At 40.0% G+C, this 20,427-nt stretch overlaps 1 protein-coding gene across 6 annotated transcripts in view; it reads left to right on the top strand.

Annotated features, from left to right (window-relative positions):
• Positions 1-20,427, top strand: part of CYB5R4 (cytochrome b5 reductase 4) — a 183,825-nt gene that overhangs the window by 53,246 nt on the left and 110,152 nt on the right. For 3 of the 6 annotated variants that reach the window (XM_008263160.4, XM_008263159.4, XM_070073825.1), the window contains exons 4-9: positions 2,503-2,584; positions 10,372-10,401; positions 11,853-11,913; positions 13,535-13,592; positions 16,538-16,631; positions 19,653-19,685. In XM_008263160.4, the coding sequence (XP_008261382.1) occupies positions 2,503-2,584; positions 10,372-10,401; positions 11,853-11,913; positions 13,535-13,592; positions 16,538-16,631; positions 19,653-19,685 (358 nt within the window). The remainder of the gene's footprint in view (positions 1-2,502; positions 2,585-10,371; positions 10,402-11,852; positions 11,914-13,534; positions 13,593-16,537; positions 16,632-19,652; positions 19,686-20,427) is intronic. The other 3 variants (XM_070073822.1, XM_070073823.1, XM_070073824.1) reach the window with 3 other exon arrangements.

Here is a 20,427-nt window from a genome sequence, read left to right as displayed (position 1 = left end):
ATCTTTAGGAAAAAAAAAGAAAGAAATGGTTAGGGATATTTGTCTAAAACCTGATCTGCCACAGTTTTATCTTATCTGCCTTATAACTTCTTGATGCACAAGAAACATTTTCAGTAAGATCTAGACTTGCTTATATTTCTCAGTGTTATGAGGTGATATGTACCTTATTTAAAGAAACCTTATTTTAGAGAAGTCACAAGAACTGTTGTATTTTTTATTGTTATATTGTTATAATTGATATATTTAGCAGTTAAAATAGTGTTTTGGTCACCAAATTTCTTCATTCCCTTTGGCTTTAAATAGATTAGTGAAGTTTAAATTATTTATGAGTTTCTACCACCATGGAAATGAACATTTGTATTCTAGAAACTACAGTGCAGCTTGTTGCATCTTTCCATGTGAGAATTTACTTATACCCAGAATTTGAGTTGTACGAAGAATATTAATGTCATTTTCTTTGCCTCCTGTTTTGATCTCACTGCTGACCTCTTTTTTTTTTTATGAGACATTTATTTATTTGAAAGGCTGAATTAGGAGGAAGAGAGAGAGAGAGAGAGAGAGAAAGATCTTGTATCTGCTGGTTCACTCCCCAAATGGCTGCAATGGCCAACGCATATTTGGCCCATTTTCCATTGCTTTCTCAAGCCATTAACAGGGAGCTGGATTGGCAGTGGAACAGCCAGGATGCGAACCAGCGTCCTTTTGGGATGCCAGCACTGCAAGCAGCGGTTTAACCCTCTGCACCACCATGCTGGCCCCATGATCCCTTTTCTTGTATTTCCAGCTGCCTGATGGTCACTTTGATAACATGGTGGCACTTCAACTCAGTGTGCTCTCAGATAATATCAACTCATCTTCTTTTCTCCTGTTTCCTGTTTCTGTTAATAGACATGAAACCACTGAGAATCTTTGCTTTCTGTCATTATGCCCCAGTATCTGGCCATTTCTTTGCTCTATCTTTAAACAATTTTTTCTTTTCCCAGTGCCTTAGTTTAAGCCATCAGCACCCTCTCTAGTCCTGTCCTTGTAAAGCTGTCCAACTAACTTTGCCTTTAGTGCTAATTTAAATAACATGACAGGTAGATTCATATTCTTAAACTCAGTTGTCTTAGTACCTTGCTATTCAGTTCTCAGTGGCTCACCATTTACAGGTTTTATCTTGGCATTTGAGGCCCTAAAAAGTATAGATGAGGGCAGATATTCTTAATTGCATCTTACTTTAAGCAAACTGAAGTACCTGTCATTTTTCACCACCTCCATGATTGACAAACCTCATATCTTTCTCTCTTTGACTGTCTTTCTGTTTTATCTGTTTAAATTGTACCCAATCTCAGGCTGAAAAGACCAATGGCAAAGGTAGTGCTGTAGACACTAATGGATGCTCCATAAATGCTTGGTAAATACCCTTTGTGTTTATATTTGTAAATAAGTGCCAATTTCTAAGTATATGTACCTTTTGATATGTTATTATAATCAATATTTATTTACTAAAACATAGAGATGCTGTTATCAATATTATTTGACCTGATTATTTTAATGATTATGTACTTTTGTATTGAATAATATTATCTTCCTTTACTTGTTTTTGTATAATTGGTTACTTGAATTATTTCCAATATTTTTCCAGATATGTTCCAGAATATCTGAGTGAAAGAGAAACATATTTTTGGGCTTTTTAATGCAAATTGAGAAAGTGCCCTAAACGAAGGTTATTTAAATTTAATTCCCACCAGTGGTATCTGGCTATGAGTTTTGTCAGTTTTCTTCCTTGAAGTGACAGTCTTTGTTTATTTTTCAAGAAGATGTCTGTTAAATACCCAAGTCTGAATAAATGCTTTGTTTATTAGGCATTCTTTCTTGTATAAATGGCCTTTCATGAAAAAAAGCCCATTTTGATTTGCAGATCAAACAGCTATTTAAGTGTCCTCAGGGCAACTATCATACTTTATAATAGATGAGTTTTGAGAACTTTCTGGTTTGTCACATTGAATATAAAAAAAAACATGAGTACTCAAGGGTCCAGATTTAGGTAAATGAATGATTTTTTTAATTCATGAAGAAAGGATATTCTGAAATATCAGCACCCCTCCTCCCCAGAATCTGGTGGTAAAAATATAATGATCACTAATACAGTTTAGGTCTCCTGCCTTAATTAGTACTAAGATAACAACATTTTACCCACCACTATTGTTGTAGCACCAGTGCAAATTTGAAAACAGTGACAAGGGCACACAACATCTTAATATTTTCATGAAGCTAATGGAGACCTCCCTCATGGATACCCAAAACCTGAGAAACCTCCAGGAGCCCGTAGACAAACTTTGAGAATACTGTATAAACAATCCCTGTCTTTGCTGCCTTTTTGTCACTCCCTTGATTAATTGAATCTGTTTCTTAGTTTTGAGGTGTGTGTTCAGAGTGGTTTAGGATGTAGTTTTGATCATAATAAAGTGAGAGGATCCATGGAGTTACATTCAGCATTGCATTCTTCTCCCCTGCTAGGTTCATCGTTGGGTTAATTATGAATCCATGCTGAAAGAATGCCTGGTTGGAAGAATGGCAGTTAAACCCACCATTTCAAAAGGTGAGGGGAGCTGGTGCTAAACCAGCATTGATGTGTATTGCACATGTAGTCCTTTTTTTAAATTTATTTATTTATTTAGTATATGTTTGAAAGGCAGAGTTAAAGAGAGATAGAGAGAGGGAGGAAGGGAGAGATCTTCTATCCGCTGGTTCACTCCCCAAATGACCTCAACAACCAGGGCTTGGTCAGGCTGAAGCTAGGAGCCTAGAGCTTCTGGGTCTCCCACGTGAGTGCAAGGGCCCAAGCACTTTGGGCTATCTTCTGCTGCTTTCTCAGGCACACTAGCAGGGAGATGGATTGGAAGTGGAGTAGCCAGCTCTTGAACTAGCGCCAATATGGGATACGAGCTTTGCAAATGGCAGCTTAACCCGGTATGCCAGCCCCATAGTCCTTTGTTTTTAAAGTTGGATTTCAACAAATAGAATTCAATAAGTCACTACATTTTTCTCACTTTTGCTGACCTCTTGGTCTAGTCCCTCTAAAGATTTTGCTTCATTATGTAAACATTCCCTTAAAAATTGGCATGTTTTGTATAGAAAATCATAGTATATGAGGCTTAAATATTTGTGAAAGTGAACACTTTACTCTTTTCTTAGTTTTTATTAGTTTCATATTCTCTTGTTGCATAGGCAGATTAGCTACTTAATTACTCTAATATTTGGTTAGGACTGATTTTTAGATTAGTTTTTAGAACTTATATTTTGATCAAATAATAATATTTACACACTTTAGAAATCATAGTATATAAAAATTACATAGTGAATTTTCCATCCCAACTTTTCACCCTATTTGCTTTGAAAAGTCATAATCCATGCTCCTTTGCTACAGATAACTCCAGTCTTATTTTAAACTTCTTTTAAAGTGTATTCCATTTCTTTTTCTTACTTTGAGCTGGAACTCTACAATCTGGGTTTTGTTCAATGTCATCTTATTAGTTCTTGATTGGCTTTCAGAAGAGCAGCCATTGAGAATTTTAGACATGGAATTGGAGTTCTAGTAATACTTTCTTTTTTTATCTTTCTTTCTTTCTTTCTTTTTTTTTTTTTTTTTTGACTGGCAGAGTGGATAGTGAGAGAGAGAGACAGAGAGAAAGGTCTTCCTTTGCCATTGGTTCACCCTCCAATGGCCGCCGGGGCCGGCGCGCTGCGCTGATCCGAAGGCAGGAGCCAGGTGCTTTTCCTGGTCTCCCATGGGGTGCAGGACCCAAGCACTTGGGCCATCCTCCACTGCCTTCCTGGGCCACAGCAGAGAGCTGGCCTGGAAGAGGGGCAACCGGGACAGAACCGGCGCCCCGACCGGGACTAGAACCCGGTATGCCGGCGCCGCTAGGTGGAGGATTAGCCTATTGAGCCGCGGCGCCGGCCTCTAGTAATACTTTCTATAACCCTTTTCTATTAAGGAATGATAGGCATTTCTTTTGAATAACTCCTGACCTTTTCACTGAAATTCAATGAAATTGATTTGTTAAGACAGAATCATCTATTAATTATTTCACTGAGTTTTGTAATTCAAGGCTTTATTGCCAAGAGCCTTGATCAGCAGTATGGAAATAGCACAGGCATACCTAGGTTTGAACTCTACGTCCATGGCCTATTGGCTGTGCAGTCTTTGGGACAGTTTCTACCAGGGAGCATCAGTTTCCAGGTATGTACAGTGATTAATGCTACTAAGAAGTAGCCTGAGTAAGGTTCCTTGCACAGCAAGTCTGATAGGTGATCAATAGGATTATTTTTCTTCCTGTTGCTATAAAACAAATAAGATATATGTGAGAACTGTATAAAAGGGACATAGTAGCTAAAGAGAAAGATTTTTTAGTTCAGAAATAAGAAATGCCCATGATAATTAAAGTGGTGTATTAACATTACTTCCTATACTTTTTATATGTGAGATTTATTCATAGAGAACATTAGATGGATAACCATGTACCAGTCTAAACTGGAACAATTTTTTAGAGTTAATGGGGACTATTAGTGATTAAACTAGAACAATGGGGGTAAACTATGTCTGTCTAGCAAACCAGCTTGTGTGTCCACCCTATACTTAGAGCTTCTCCCAGGTGAAGTGGGAAGAGAGGATGATGAGACTAATCCTGACAGAATTGGGTAGGAGGAGAAAGTAGATATACTGAAGAGGAGTTTACACATGAGCTCTTTTCAGTATTGGAAATCTGGCACTGTCTTTTATGTGAGGTGATTGCCATACACCAGTGCAGGTGGGCTCCAGAACAGACATGTGGACAGTTTTGGGGGCTTAATTCCCAGTTTGTCTGGTGGCTTCTAGTGTAGCAGTGGTGAAATGTCTGGGTAATTAGGAAGAAAATTGCCTAGTACGAGTTGAGATATGGTTGCTATAAGTGTAAACCACATTGAATTTGGTATGAAAAACAAAATGTAAAGTGTCTTATAATTATTGTATTGATTATATGTTCAAATGAGAATATTCTGCATATAGTAAGTAAAAATCTAATTTAACCTTTTTCTTTTTTTACTTTGTTAATCTGGTTATTAGACAATTTACATTTACACGATGGCTTGCATTAAATTTATTTTGGACAGCACTGTTCTAGAGCATAATTATACTTTTTAAAATTAACATATTTTTAAAAAGTAGTCATATTTTCTAATGACATATTTCAGCTTCAGGACTATTTCTTCTTTTTCTTTTTTTAAAATTTATTTATTTACTTGAAAGTCAGAGTTACACAGAGAAGGAGAGGCAGAGAGAGAGAGGTCTTCCATCCGCTGGTTCACTCCCCAGTTGGCTGCAATGGCTAGAGCTGTGCCGATCCGAAGCCAGGAGCCAGGAGCTTCTTCCAGCTGCAGGGGCCCAAGGACTTGGGCCATCTTCTACTGCTTTCCTAGGCCATAGCAGAGAGCTGGATTGGAAGTGGAGTAGCTGGGACACGAACCGGCACCAATATGGGATGCCGGTGCTGCAGGTGGCAGCTTTACCTGCTACGCCACAGCGCCGGCCCTAGGAATATTTCTTCTTAATTCTTTTTACTCTATCATAATTCCTCTTACTTTATTTTTTTAGATTTCATGCCCTGTCTCTAGAATTCAATGACTGTAAAGCATTTAGAACGATAGGTTAGCAGAACATTAGAGGTGGGAAAGGGACTTAGAGCTGCTCTAATTTCCTCTGTCAACGTGAAGCTACTGAGGCTTGTAGATTTTTTTTTTAATTTTTTTTATTTTTTATTTTTTGACAGGCAGAGTAGACAGTGAGAGAGAGAGAGAGAGACAGAGAGAAAGGTCTTCCTTTGCCGTTGGTTCACCCTCCAATGGCCGCTGCGGCCAGCGCACCGTGTTGATCCGATGGCAGGAGCCAGGTACTTATCCTGGTCTCCCATGGGGTGCAGGGCCCAAGCACTTGGGCCATCCTCCACTGCACTCCCTGGCCACAGCAGAGAGCTGGCCTGGAAGAGGGGCAACAGGGACAGAATCCGGCGCCCCGACTGGGACTAGAACCCGGTGTGCCGGCGCCGCAAGGCGGAGGATTAGGCTAGTGAGCCGCGGCGCCAGTAAGGCTTGTAGATTAACACACCTGATTAAAGGCTACAGGGTTATTTAATTTTGGAAGCGCACTAAGTGAAGAAATCTTAGGAGCCTGCTTTTTTTAAGGCAGAGAATGACCTCATTAATGTTATGTGCTTTTGAATGATTTATTTTCATTTGGTGTATGCCAGTTGTCCTTAACTGGAGTTGATTATGTTCCTCAGGGGACAGTCAGAATTAGCTGAAGAACATTTTGGTTGTCATAAGCAAACTAGGCACAACTGGCATTCTGGTGGATGCAGGTCAGAGATGCCACTGAATAACGTACAAAACTTAGGACAGATGTCCACAACAAAGAATTATCTAGCCCAGAATCTTGGTAGTGCTGAAACAGAGAAACCCTCTTACATGCATTAGTCTCATTCTTAAAACTGATGACAGTGGCCCAAGCATATTAATCTGGCATGTAGACAGTGAACAGCTCTCTGGTTCATCCCAGGCAAACCGTGGCATCTGTAGAGCCAGGTATACAGGTAGACAACAGGATCCACAGGGTGCTGAGGCGTTCTAATTTCTAGGAGTCCTTTTACTGTCACAGCATTGTGATCAAGGACTGGGTAACTATTGAGTGGACTGGCTGCCAGCTGGAAGTGCAGCCTCTGCAGAGACAGAGTTCTTTGCTCTAGGACCTTCTGTTTCCTCATTAGTGGAATGGGGGCCACTTCAGGTGAGCAAAGCATAGCTCAGAGAGTAACTGGTAGAGGAAGAAGCAAGACAGCTACTTGTAGGAGATAGGGTGGCAGGGGGATGTAATGACGTGAGATTTACCAGACAAGCAAACTTGCTCTTTTAGTCTAGCTGTCTTGATTTGCTCTTGCTGGTGTAAGGTCCATTGTGAGGGTGATTTAAAGGAAAGGTAATTAAAAATGAGAGATGAGAAGTCTCTGATTAGAGGGGCAGACGCATGACTGAACAGAATGTGCATCTTGCTCTGTGGTGATTGATATTTTGTTTATATTAGCATTTGTTTATTTCAGAGAATGATAAATTTTGAAGACACACACACACACACACACACACACACACATATACGTATTCATTCCAAATAAGGTTAGAATCGTTACTCCCTCAGGGGCTAGGACAGGAATTGGACAGTAAGTATAAATTGGAGAATTGAATAAACAATGACAAGGATAACTAACTTACGGAGAAAATATGAACTTCTAAAAATGCATTGTATGCTGTGATGAACTAAATGCGTAATGGTGGAAAAAACTCTGGAATAAATAATTTACTCTGGTGCTTGTAAAGCTTTTTAATCCTGGGAATTTACAGAGTGTGTCTTTGAACATTTAAATTCTGCTGGTAAACTGCTTCTAGGACTGTTGTGTGCAGTAGGATAAACTGCCACTTTTAAGGCTGGCATTCCATGTCGAAATGCCAGTTTGAGTCCCGCTGATTCAGTTCCATACTAATAAGTCTGGAAAGGCAGTAGAGGATGGTCCAAGTACTTGGGCCTCTTCCACCAATGTGGGAGACCAGGATAGAATTCTTGGCTCCTGAATCTGGCCTGGCATAGATCTGGCTTTTGCAGCCATTTAGGAAGTGAACCAGTGGATGGAATCTGTCTCTCTCTCTCTCTCTCCCCCTCCCCCTCTCTCTCTCCCTCTCCCTCTCCCTCTCTCCCTGTGTGTGTGTGTTCCTCTCTGTGTGTTACTCTGCTTTTGAATAAATGAATGAATAAATCTTTTTTTAAAAAGAAAAAAGAACATAAGAGGAATAAAAAAGTTTAAAATATAGAAATTATTAAATCAAGATTTGAGCAATGAATATATAACTTTTGCAAAAGTATCTTAGTGGAGCTTTTCAAAGTAATGCAGATCACCTAAGTAGATGTCCTCTTTCTACTGGCACATCTTGGATTTAAAAAAAAAAAAAAAAAGACTCAGGGAACAAATTACTAATTTAGCAGAATCCAGAAAGTTCACATCAGGTAGGAAGTAATTGTGTGAAATAATATATTTTCCCCCTAGAAGAAAATTACCTAGCATATTTCTTCAAAATTTGGGAGCCTCTTAGATTAAAAAGAAATTATTATACATAATAAATGAGATTTATGAAGCTACTAGCTGTGTTGTACACTGAAAATAGCTTTAATTTACTTAGGATACCATCATAATACTGTTTTCTTTGTTCTAATATAAAACAAATAATCACAACTGCAGTACCAGACAGATAAGACTGAAGATGAAAGTGAGTGAGCAAGCATAGACAGCAATAATCCTTTGCCAGCTATAATAACTGGATTTCTATCTGGCAGTTGATGAATCAAGCTTGTGTTGAGGGAGAATTTAAGTGATGTTTTTGGTCTTGTGTATTTTTAGGAAGTATTAACTCTAGCAATGGCATGTCAAGAAATAAAGGCTGAGTTTCAGAGGAGGAAAATCTAATCTTGGCTATGCTGCCAGTTGTGGGTTTCTAGTCCTTGACCTCTGATTTTCACTCTTACATGAGGGGATCGGGTAATTTGCCTTATGTTGTTAGGATCCCTTTCAGCTATAAAATTATTTTCATAAAATGAGGAAAACTAGGATAGTCACCTGGCCTCCTTAATCATAATTATTTTGCAAAGGTTGAATGAAGTATAGTTAATTATGGAATTTCTGATGATTAAAAGTTAGAACGTAGTTTTGAGAACTTTGATTTAAATGTTTCAGTTTCTTTTTCTATAAAATAAGGTGATGTCAATTTAATGAGCGATGTCTTTCAGTTTTTCTACTCGGTTACCTTGTGATAGCTTATAATACTGTTTTATTTTAAAAACTCTGACTACTTGCTGAGAGTCTCTGTTTTTGTTTTTTGTTTTGTTTCTTGTTACTAGAAAGGTACGTAATTACTAAGATAACTTTGTGGGTTGGCTGTCATCCTGAAAAAAAAAATACATACTAATTTTTTTTCTGTGTTGTAACACTAATAATTCCATTCTATATCCATGTGAAAGTCTGGACATATTTTCAGCATTTCTGCCACTTTAAAGTTGTAGCAACAAAGATCACTTTAAGTACTGACCAAAAAGAGAAAGATAATAAGGAATATTTCTTTGGATTGTTTACATCTATGTTTCATTTATAAAGTGTAATGTAATTCTGATTAATTTAGACTAATTTAGACTGTAACCTGGACAAAACTTGGAGTTTATATCCTCTCTAAAGAAACTAAGATTTTAGAAAAAAGTGACCAAGGAAGAAGGAAAAGTCATGGAATGGGAGACCGACCTCAGCAGAAATGGCCTAATAATTCTCCAGAATTATTATTAACATTGAAAATTATTAACATATTTTTTAAAAAATATTTATTTATGGCCGGCGCCGTGGCTCACTAAGCTAATCCTCCGCCTTGCGGCGCCGGCACACCGGGTTCTAGTCCCAGTCGGGGCGCCGGATTCTGTCCCTGTTGCCCCTCTTCCAGGCCAGCTCTCTGCTGTGGCCAGGGAGTGCAGTGGAGGATGGCCCAAGTCCTTGGGGCCCTGCACCCCATGGGAGACCAGGGTAAGTACCTGGCTCCTGCCATCGGATCAGCGTGGTGCACCTTCTGCAGCGCACCAGCTGCGGCGGCCATTGGAGAGTGAACCAATGGCAAAAGGAAGACCTTTCTCTCTGTCTCTCTCTCTCACTGTCCACTCTGCCTGTCAAAAATAAATAAATAAATAAATAAAAATTAAAAAAAAATTATATATTTATTTGAAAGGCAGAGTTACGGAGAAAGGGGGAGAGGCAGAGAGAGAGAGAGAGAAGGGCCTTCCATTCGCTGGCTCATTCCCCAGATGGCTGCAATGGCCAAGCCTGGGCCAGGCAGAAGCCAGGAGCCAGGGGCTTCATCTGGGTCTCCCATGTGGGTAGCAAGTCCACAAATACTTGGGCCATTTGCTGCTGCTTTCCCAGGCATATTAACAGGGAGCTGGATTAGAAGTGGAACAACCAGTACTCAAACCAGGGCCCATGTGGGATTGCAGCATGCCACAGCTTTAGCTCCGAAACCTACGTATATGAAACAAAGGTATATAGTTATGAGCCTTCTTTTTCTTTTTAAAAATTTTTTTATTAGTAAAAGAGAACAAATTTTATGCATTCCATAGCTGCAATTCCAAAAACACAACCACACTTCTACTTAAGCCTTGGTTAGAAAGCTCTTCAAAAAGAAAGACTTTTAGCTTTAAATCAATAATATGTACTGATATTCTCTTTGATATTATATACTGTTTCTTACTTCTTTTTCTAAATCATTGTACAGACTATCATGAGGAAAAGAAAGTCTTAAATGGTAAGTCATAGATATATAATAAAAAGAGTCGTGCATGCTTATGTACAGTGTTGCCTCACAGAATTGTATGGGAAGTTATATTTTTTTGAAGTGAAAGATGTCATTATTATATTAAATCTAGAGAATTGGATAAAACTTTCTAGGCCTCCTATTCCAGTCACTACTGTTAACAATAATCTACTGTTAACAACAGTCCCTTCTATGACATCCCTAAACACATGTCCCCCCTGCCGTCATCTTGAAGGCATGTAGTGATTAGGAGTTACAGCCTCAGAAATAAGCCTGAACAAGCCAGCTCCCTGATGCATGTGACTCACCTCCAGTGTTGTATGTAGATGCTGAATAGATTAATAATCTCATCTTTTCTTGGCTGAGCAGCATTGGCTTCCTCAGCTGTTCATTGTGACTTGATGTTAGGACTGTACTTGCCCACCCCCTGCTTACCACCCCCTCCCCCTGCTGCAAAGAAAAAGTTGGGTGTAGCAGATAGTACTGATTGATGAAATGCCTGAGGTAACCAGACCTGAACTGTTGATATGTGTTTAGAAGTTTTTCCCCTTGTTTACAAAAGAATGTTAGAGAAATGCAGCTAACTAGCTAGACTGCCAGATGAGCTGCTTCTTCCTTATTAACTAACAAGAAGAGTATATTATAAACTGGTTTGTACAATTAATGATACCTAAAGCTGTTTGAGAGTGTAAAAATGTATTAAATTAGGGACTGATCTTTGGTTTCATCTGATGATTGACACTTCTATGATACTGCAAAATCGACCATTGTTTATAAACTAATTAATAATGGACTGGGCATTTCCTTTGCCACCACATATGGCTTCCAGAATCTTCACTTTACTGTTGACCTCCTTTGGATAAATTGCATTTAAACCCAGTTAAAAGTGGCTTTAATAATGGAATATAGCACTCTATAAGTGATTTGGCAAGCACCATTACCACTGTGATCTGGATCCCGTAAGACTGAAAATATATGCAAGCATCCTTCAAAAGTTTGTAGAAAACTTGATTTGAAAGATAAGTTTATTCAGGTGCAAAAACATTTTTAAATCGATATGTAGTTTTTCCATAATATGCATATTCCATAAACTTTTTGAAGTCCCCTCTTATTTATGTTTATCAGCTGCCACAGTTTGCTCTTTTAGGCCCATGTGGTACATTTGTATTTCTGGATGTGGTCTTCCTGCCTTCTATGTCATAATTCCAACAACTGCAGGGGTTGTGTGTGGGGGGTGGTGGAACTTGTCAGTTGTTAGGGGCCATAAGGTGGGTGCTGGATACAAGGTATGTTTTGGTTTATGAAAACTGAGTAATACATTTACGATTTGTGTCCTGTTATGTTTGTATGTAATATTTCCATAAAGATTGAACTGAGATACCAAAAAATTTTCACTGCTATGAAAATGAATTAAAGCTTAAATTATGTTTTCCTTTGCGAAGGCATGCTTCCTAAGAGCCGAGTGACAGATACACTTGCCAAAGAAGGTCCTAGTTCTCCAAGGTATGCACTATGTAGAAAGTTAAATCAGCTCTACACAAAAATGCACACATTTTTTAAAAAGTAGCTCTGAGTATGGTTTATTGCTTACTGTTAATCATAATTTTTTGATGCAAGAACAGTAGTGCCTCATCTATCAGATGTTGGAAAATGAGTTGATCCATGAATGTGAATTTTACATATAACTGAAATTTGATCCATTTTAAACACTAACACTTTAAAAAATTAAAAAATTTTTTTTTCTGATTATAAAATACATTCATGGGGGCAGGCGCCGCGGTTCACTAGGCTAATCCTCTGCCTCGCGGCGCTGCCACCCCAGGTTCTAGTCCCAGTCGGGGCGCCGGATTCCTGTCGTGGTTGCCCCTCTTTCAGGCCAGCTCTCTGCTGTGGCCAGGGAGTGCAGTGGAGGATGGCCCAAGTGATTGGGCCTGCACCCCGTGGGAGACCAGGAGAAGTACCTGGCTCCTGCCATCGGATCAGCGTGATGTGCCCGCCGCGGCAGCCATTGGAGGGTGAACCAATGGCAAAAGGAAGACCTTTCTCTCTGTCTCTCTCTCTCACTGTCCACTCTGCCTGTCAAAAAAAAAAAAAAATACATTCATGGAAGAAAACTTGGAAAATAGAGAAACACACAAAAAAGTGACAAAATGAATTATAATCGCCCCAACTTTAAATGTATACTGCTACCATTTGATTTATTCTGTCTATTTGCATTCACATAATACTTATTTCCGTAGTATTTTATTTTTATAATACCGGTTTTGTAATAGATTCCACAAGCAATTTTCTGTTATTAGTCTGTGGAAGCATTTTTGTCTGTATATAAGACCATACTAGAATTAACTATTCTATTATTTGTATATCTAATTTGTTTTCATCAATTTTTAGTGGAAATCTTTCAAAACGTATTGAGTACTGTCTTAAACAGTTAACATTATTCAGTATATGTTTTTGTTAATGACTTCAAATTCCCTTCAAGTTAAGTGTGTTCTCTGTCATTCTTACCATCTTTTTTTCCCTTGCTGGTCTCTATTATTCTAACGGTAGCATCCTGATATATTTGTTACATTGTTTTGTAGACTGTTTTAAATTAAGAGGTTAGGGATGCCCACTCTAGGTTCACCTATGAGTGCCTTTATGTAGGTGATAAGTGTAAAGCCAGTATCAGTTTGATCAATAGCTATGGTAATACAGAAGACTTAGTTTAACATTTACTGTCCACTCATCAAAAAACCTTAATGAGTTATCTTTAATAGTAATGGATTTGTGACAGCAGGAATGAACATAGTAAATGCAGATTTCTTCATTCTCCTTAAAAATATTTTCTTATTGCTCTAATTAAAGGAGATTTTAGTAAGGAGATGCATAACCTTTATAAAAAGTGTCTTATCAGTGTTATTTTTGTTTTTATTCAAATATATGGAAGTATAAAATTTTAAATTTAGAAATAATGGTGACCTATCTAATGAAGATCATAACATGGTAAAATTACTGTTTATTTAAAAAAAAGTTTAATCTGGAGAAGTGTAATTCTCAGGGTAAGTGTTTAAAAATTTAATGATTTAAAATGTTAATGTGCAACATTGTTATAATTATTCTTTCTTTTCTTAATATTTTACAGCTATGATTGGTTCCAAACAGATTCCGTAGTCACCATTGTCATATATACTAAACAGAAGGTAAAACATTTAAAAAAATTTAAAAATAATAAATAACAAATGTTATTCATGGGTCAGGCCCTTTTCTAAGCACCTATCTTATATTAATTTATTTACATCACAAATATTCTGTGGTAAAGATACTAGTTTTATCCTGTTCTAAAGAAGAGGAACCAGAAAGAGATCAAATAATTGGACCAAAGTCACACAGTAAATGGCAGATCTACAGTTTGGATCCCCAGCAGTCTGGCTCTAGGGTGTCTTCTCTTAACAACTGGGCCATAAGTTTCATTAAAGTATTGGACTGGGAAGTATTTTATGTGACTTTTTTTTTAAAGCATGGGTAATGAAAGTGAATCCCAATGAACTTCACCATAAAAACAAATTTCCTGAATGTAAATTGGAATTAGAGAGACTGTACTACTGTGGTTCAGTATGTTTGAACTTATAATGGTGTTCAGATATCCTTTTTTTTTTTTTATAAGATTTATTTATGTATTTGAAAGGCAGAGTTAGAGAGGCAGAGACAGAGAGAGAAAGGTCTTCCATCTGCTGGTTCACTCCTTGGAGGACCGCAACCACCGGAGCTGGGCCAATCCGAAGCTAGGATCCAGAAGCTTCTTCCGGGTCTCCCACATGGGTGCAGGGACCCAAGGACTTGGGCCATCTTCCACTGGCTTCCCAGGCCATAGCAGAGAGCTGGATTGGAAGTGGAGCAGCTGGGACTAGAACCGGCGTCAATATGGAATGCTGACACTGCAGGTGACAGCTTTACCTGCTATGCCACAGCGCCGGCCCCCAGGTATCCTTTTTTTTTTTTTTTTTTTTTAAAAAAAAGGATTTATTTATTTTACTTGAAAGTCAAGCGTTACACAGAGGAGAGGCAGAGAGAGAGAGGTCCTCCATCCAATGGTTCACTCCCCAATTGGCCGCAGCCACTGGAGCTGCGCCGATCTGAAGCAAGGAGCCAGGAGCCTCCTCCGGGTCCCCCTCGTGGGTGCAGGGGCCCAAGGACCTGGGCCATCTTCCACTGCCCTCCCAGGCCACAGCAGAGAGCTGGATCAGAATGGAGCAGCCGGGTCTCAAACTGGTGCCCATGTGGGATGCTGGCACCACAGGCCAGGGTGTTAACCTGCTGCACTACAGCGCCAGCCTCCCCCCCACCCCCATATCCTTTTGAAACTGAAGTTAGGGGCTGGTACCTGGTGGAGCCACCGCCTGCAATGCCAGTATCCCATATGGGCACTGGTTCAAGTCCTGGCTGTTCCACTTCCCATCCAACTCTCTGCTGTGGCCTGGGAAAGTAGTGGAGGATGGCCTAAGTCCTTGTGTCCCTGCAGCTGCATGGGAGACCCCGAGGAATCTCCTGACTCCTGGCTTCAGATCAGCGCAGCTCTGGCCATTGTGGCCAATTGGGCAGTGAACCAGTGGATGAAAGACCTCTCTCTCTCTCTCTCTCTCTCTCTCGCTCTCTGCCTCTCTTTTCTCTGTGTAACTCTGACTTTCAAGTAACTAAATAAATCTTAAAAAAAAAAAAAAAAAAGAAACTGAAGTTAGGGAGATAGTTTATTCACTGAGGGTTTGCTTGATACTTTGTTTATGTGAGGCCCTGCCTTAGTTGGCAGGGTTCTAATAATGAAGGACTGTTACACAGAGCCCTGGCTTTCCCAGGGCTCACTTTCCTCCTGGGAAGTCTCCAAACACATCCTTCAGCAGTCGTCAAGGTTCCCACACTTGGAGGAACAATGTGGGTTTAAAGATGAGTTCTGGCAGCTGGGAGCTTTTTCAGCTGGGAGCTTTTCATGCCACCTCTGGGGTGGCAGAACCACCCTGAGCTGATGAGTTCCTCTGACTCTTGCAGCATTAGCTTACTCTGCTGCAGAAGACTGGCTTTGGGGTAGGTGTTGCAATGCATCAGGGTAAGCCTCTCCTTTTGATGCCCACATCCTATATTGGAGTCCGTGGGTTCTAGTCCTGCCTTCACTTCTGTTACAGCTGCCTGCCAGTGTGTACCCTATGAGACAGCAGATAATGATTCATGTCCTTGGGTCCCTACCACCCATGTGCTATACCTGGATGGACTGCCTGGCTTCTGACTTTGACCTGGCCCAACACTGGATGTTGTGGGCATCTGAGGAATGAACCAGTAGATGGAAGATACCCCTCTGTAACTCTGCCTTTCTAATAAATAAACACTTACTAAAAGAGAAAAAGTGACTAGCCTCTGCCTGATACAGTCATATAGCCAGGAGCAGTAGAGACATTGCTTGTCCCTCTTCCCACTCCTTCTTGCTGTTGTCCCTTTGTCATGTAGTCTAAAACCAATAGGGGAGAACCTAGGGAGGTCTGAGTCCACTCCCATGGGTAATATCAAAGTAGTACAGAGACCAGAAGGCTAAAGGAAAGGGAAGGTTTCCATAGGAAAGTATGATTTCAGTATGATTTAATGATACCAAAATACCCTCCACCAATGCTACGTTGTTTTAGAGACATCTAAAAATTTGCTACTGGATTGGTTTTGCTTTGTTTGTTTTGTTTGATAGGCTGAGGTGGAGAGGTTATATAATTTGCCAGCATCACCCAATAGTGGAAAGATGAAAATGAACACAAATATCTTGGTTTCTCATATAATTCTAATTTTTTTCACCATATTGCTTATCCAACAAGTATTTATTGAGTATCTACTAGCTGCCAGGTGCTATTCTAAAGATACTCTCTTAAGCATAGTGCTCCAAGGTGAAGGGGGATCCTAACAGACATGAATATGTAGTTTAAATTTTGGTATGTGCTTTGAAGGAGAAGAATTGGGTTGAATGAGAGGGAAAAAACAGGAGTAACATTTATTTAGCTTGCAAGTTCTATAAAGAAGCACAGTACAAACTCTCATCAGTCAGTCACCTCACAAGTATAAATGTGGAAGTTTGGGAAAACTGCTTTTTAATCTTTTGTTTTTGCTTTAGTTTAAGGATATCGGTTTAGACTCAGTAATAATTGATCATCAGGATGATTCCTTTAGAGCAGAAACAATTATCAAGGACTATTCATATCTTGTACATATTGGTGAGTACTGTTTTATTAAATGAGAGTACCCTCATTTTCTTTTAAGTAAGACAATCATGGTCTATAGTCTAGGGCACTATATATTTTATCTCCTATTTTTTTTTGTCATTTTTGATTTTTTTCTTTATACTAATAAAAGTGTTAGCAAATGGTGGTAAGGCCTTAAACCTTTCCAAGTTTAAGCAGTCAGATGCCATCAGAATCAATAATTTATACTTGTTGGTCCAGCTCTGGTATACCTTACAGGCAAGTCTCCTGAGGCCTCCAGTTGTTATGTACTTACTTCGCACCCATCACTGGGTGGCCCATTCCACAGGTCTATTTCTTGCCTGCTCTGCCATGGGCAGTCAGAGGCCACAATAGAGCAGTCTGGGCTGCACATGTGTGTTGTATCCTCAGCTGTCTGTCTCTTCATGGCCAAAGAGAAACCAGACAATTCACTTCTGTCGGTTTGGAGGAATTAAGATCTATTAGAAGAAAGAAATCTCTAAAGTCAGGTTTCAGAATACCAGATTCTTAATCTGCTTCTCGCTTAGAATGAACTTGACTCTAAGATTTCACTGTTTTCTCCTTTTATGACAATGATGTTTTTCTAATTAGAAAGTAGAAATAAAACAAAAAGCAAATAATAGGAACAGGAAAATAATCTTGGAAATAGTGTGTAAAGTATGTATTCTCGGGCCGGCGCCGCGGCTCACTAGGCTAATCCTCCGCCTAGCGGCGCCGGCACACCGAGTTCTAGTCCCGGTCGGGGCGCCGGATTCTGTCCCGGTTGCCCCTCTTCCAGGCCAGCTCTCTGCTGTGGCCAGGGAGTGCAGTGGAGGATGGCCCAAGTGCTTGGGCCCTGCACCCTATGGGAGACCAGGAAAAGCACCTGGCTCATGGCTCCTGGCTCCTGCCATCGGATCAGCGCGGTGCGCCGGCCTCAGCGTGCCGGCCGCGGCAGCCATTGGAGGGTGAACCAACGGCAAAAGGAAGACCTTTCTCTCTCTCTCTCTCTCTCTCTCTCACTGTCCACTCTGCCTGTAAAAAAAAAAAAAAAAAAAAAAAAGTATGTATTCTCATGAAGGACTTTTCAGTTACTTTTGCAGAGTCCAGGCTGAAACTCTCAGACTTCAGCTGAGGCAGATTCTGCTCAGTGCTCTGCTCTATTAATGAAGTTCATTTAGTTCTGAATTTGGTGAGAGTTAATAACTGTTTGTTGTTCTTACTTCTCCCTCATCCATTAGAACAGCCAACCTCAAGCCATAAATCTTTCTAGAAATATATCCTACCCTATGCAACTGGTTTTCTCTAATTTTTGATAACTTAAAATCTGATTGCCTTTTATGGGGGAGCTTTAATTAGATACTCCAGTTGTCTGGAAAAGTATTTATTAGTCATAGCACTGTCATGATTTCTTTTTAAATAAAACCTATGTGTTAGCCGGCGCCGTGGCTCAATAGGCTAATCCTCCACCTTGCGGCGCCGGCACACCGGGTTCTAGTCCCGGTCGGGGCGCCGGATTCTGTCCCGGTTGCCCCTCTTCCAGGCCAGCTCTCTGCTATGGCCAGGGAGTGCAGTGGAGGATGGCCCAGGTGCTTGGGCCCTGCACCCCATGGGAGACCAGGAAAAGCACCTGGCTCCTGGCTCCTGCCAGGATCAGCGCGGTGCGCCGGCTGCAGCGGCGGCCATTGGAGGGTGAACCAACGGCAAAGGAAGACCTTTCTCTCTCTGTCTCTCTCTCTCACTGTCCACTCTGCCTGTCAAAAAAAAAAAAAAAAAAAACCTATGTGTTAGCATCTACTATTTTTTCCAAATACTTTGTGACTGATTTTGTTCATGCTGTAGCTAACAGTATATTTAGCTGTTCTTTCTGGCCAGACCACAGCTGCAGTTGCTCTTGAAGCAATAGCTGAGAGTTTGAAGAGTGTCCCCAAATCATACCATTTGGGGTTCGTTAGAATTCCAAACTAGGAGGCATTAAATGTCAGGATGATCTACCCAAAACTTTAATTAGGAAAATGGGTACAGAGGGGTCTGCAGTATATTTCAAGGCAGACAGTGAGAAAAAGGGATGTTCTGCCTATGTGTGTCTGAAACAAAGGGGTCAGGTTATGGAGTTTATAGAGAATTCAAGAGTTTGGTCAGGGCTGGGGCCAGTTTCTTTCAGTGTTTTGGGCAATAACCTAAACACCTTTAACAGTGCCTAGAGAATGTTCGTGGCCTAGGCTTATGTTCTAGCCTGCTGGGGAAAATATGCTCATGCTGGCTGGGTCACAGAACAGCCAAGGCATTTTGTATTTCTCCATCAGGACAAAAAAAAGTGGAGAATCCTCTAGGACCCAGTATTATCACATGTATTACAAAAACGACAACAACATCAAAAAACAAACAAAAAGAACCAGCTTCGTTACCAGTATTGAACTGAAGGAAGGACTGAAATAGTGCAAAATTTTTAGAAGGTATTTGATACAGTATTCCTTGCATCTCCTCCTTTTAGAGTATAAGAGCAGAGGTTTTTCTCTTTGATTAACTGTTGTATCCATTATTCTTGGAAGTGCTAGCACATACAGAGTCTCAAAAATTTCTTTTCTCAGCAGTTAAATGAATATTCAGCTTTAGAAAATAATAGAAAAGAGAAGCAAGGCTAGACCTTGCCTGGTCTGTGTTCTCATTTGTTCATGAACACACCCAGGGGTCTGCAGCCTACAGGTGCCATGTCTCTGTGTAGCCTGCCTTTCTATGGTTTGCTGGACTTTTCTTCTGGGACCATGCTTGGACTTGTATGAGTTCTCCACTTATGTGTAATTATATATTTATTCTATTAAAAGATAGCAGAATGGGATAATTAAAAGAAATGTATATTTAATTTGGCTCTCCATTTTGATGGTGTGCAATATTTTTTCCTTTTGATCTTTCAGAATGTTTTGCTTGTCTTGAGGGATTTGAAATAGTACATAAACCACTTAAATGATCTTGGTTTTCATAAATTGTATGAATTTAAGTTGGATTTTAACCAAATACATTTTTCTGTCCCAGGGCTAAGCCATGAGGTTCAAGAAGATTTTTCTGGTAAGCTGCCAAAAAATTGTGTTTCTATACATGCATATAAATAGAAAAAAATCACATTTTTTTTTGACAGGCAGAGTTAGACAGAGAGAGAGAGAGATAGAAAAGTCTTCCTTCCGTTGGTTTACCCCCTCTATGGCTAGTGTGCTGCGCCGATCCGAAGCCAGGAGCCAGGTGCCTTCCCCTGGTCTCCCATGTGGGTGCAGGGCCCAAGAATTTGGGCCATCCTCCACTGCCCTCCCTGGCCACAGTAGAGAGCTGGACTAGAAGAGGAGCAACTGGGACAGAACCGGCGCTCCAACCGGGACTAGAACCTGGTGTGGTGGCGCTGCAGGCGGAGGATTAGCCTACTGAGCTGCGGCGCCGGCCAGAAAAATCACATTTGTCTTATTTTTCATAAGTATGTTTTCATATTGCAAAACAAAGGTATATAATTTTTTATAAAAACAAATATGTTAATTTTTAAATATGTTTTTACTGTAGATTTTGTTTTCCTCCATTTTTTCTTCCCCTTGTGCCTTTAAATTTTTTTCTTCCTTAAAAAAAATTCCTGTCTCCTTTCCATTCTTCTTCCTTCCTCATCTCTGCCCTGCTGCTCACATGCAGTTTGTAGAAATATACTAGACCAAATTTCTCTTAGCTGTTTATGTTGGCAGAGAATATTACTGAAGCATGAATATTGCTGCATATCCACGCATAGCATGGATTTCACACAGTTGTTTATTAACAGTACTCACCATAGAAT

Source organism: Oryctolagus cuniculus, chromosome 5 (genome assembly GCF_964237555.1).
Source record: "Oryctolagus cuniculus chromosome 5, mOryCun1.1, whole genome shotgun sequence".
NCBI lineage: Eukaryota > Metazoa > Chordata > Mammalia > Lagomorpha > Leporidae > Oryctolagus > Oryctolagus cuniculus.
The sequence above is the reverse complement of the archived record's forward strand: the minus strand, read 5'-3'. Positions and strand labels throughout refer to the sequence as shown.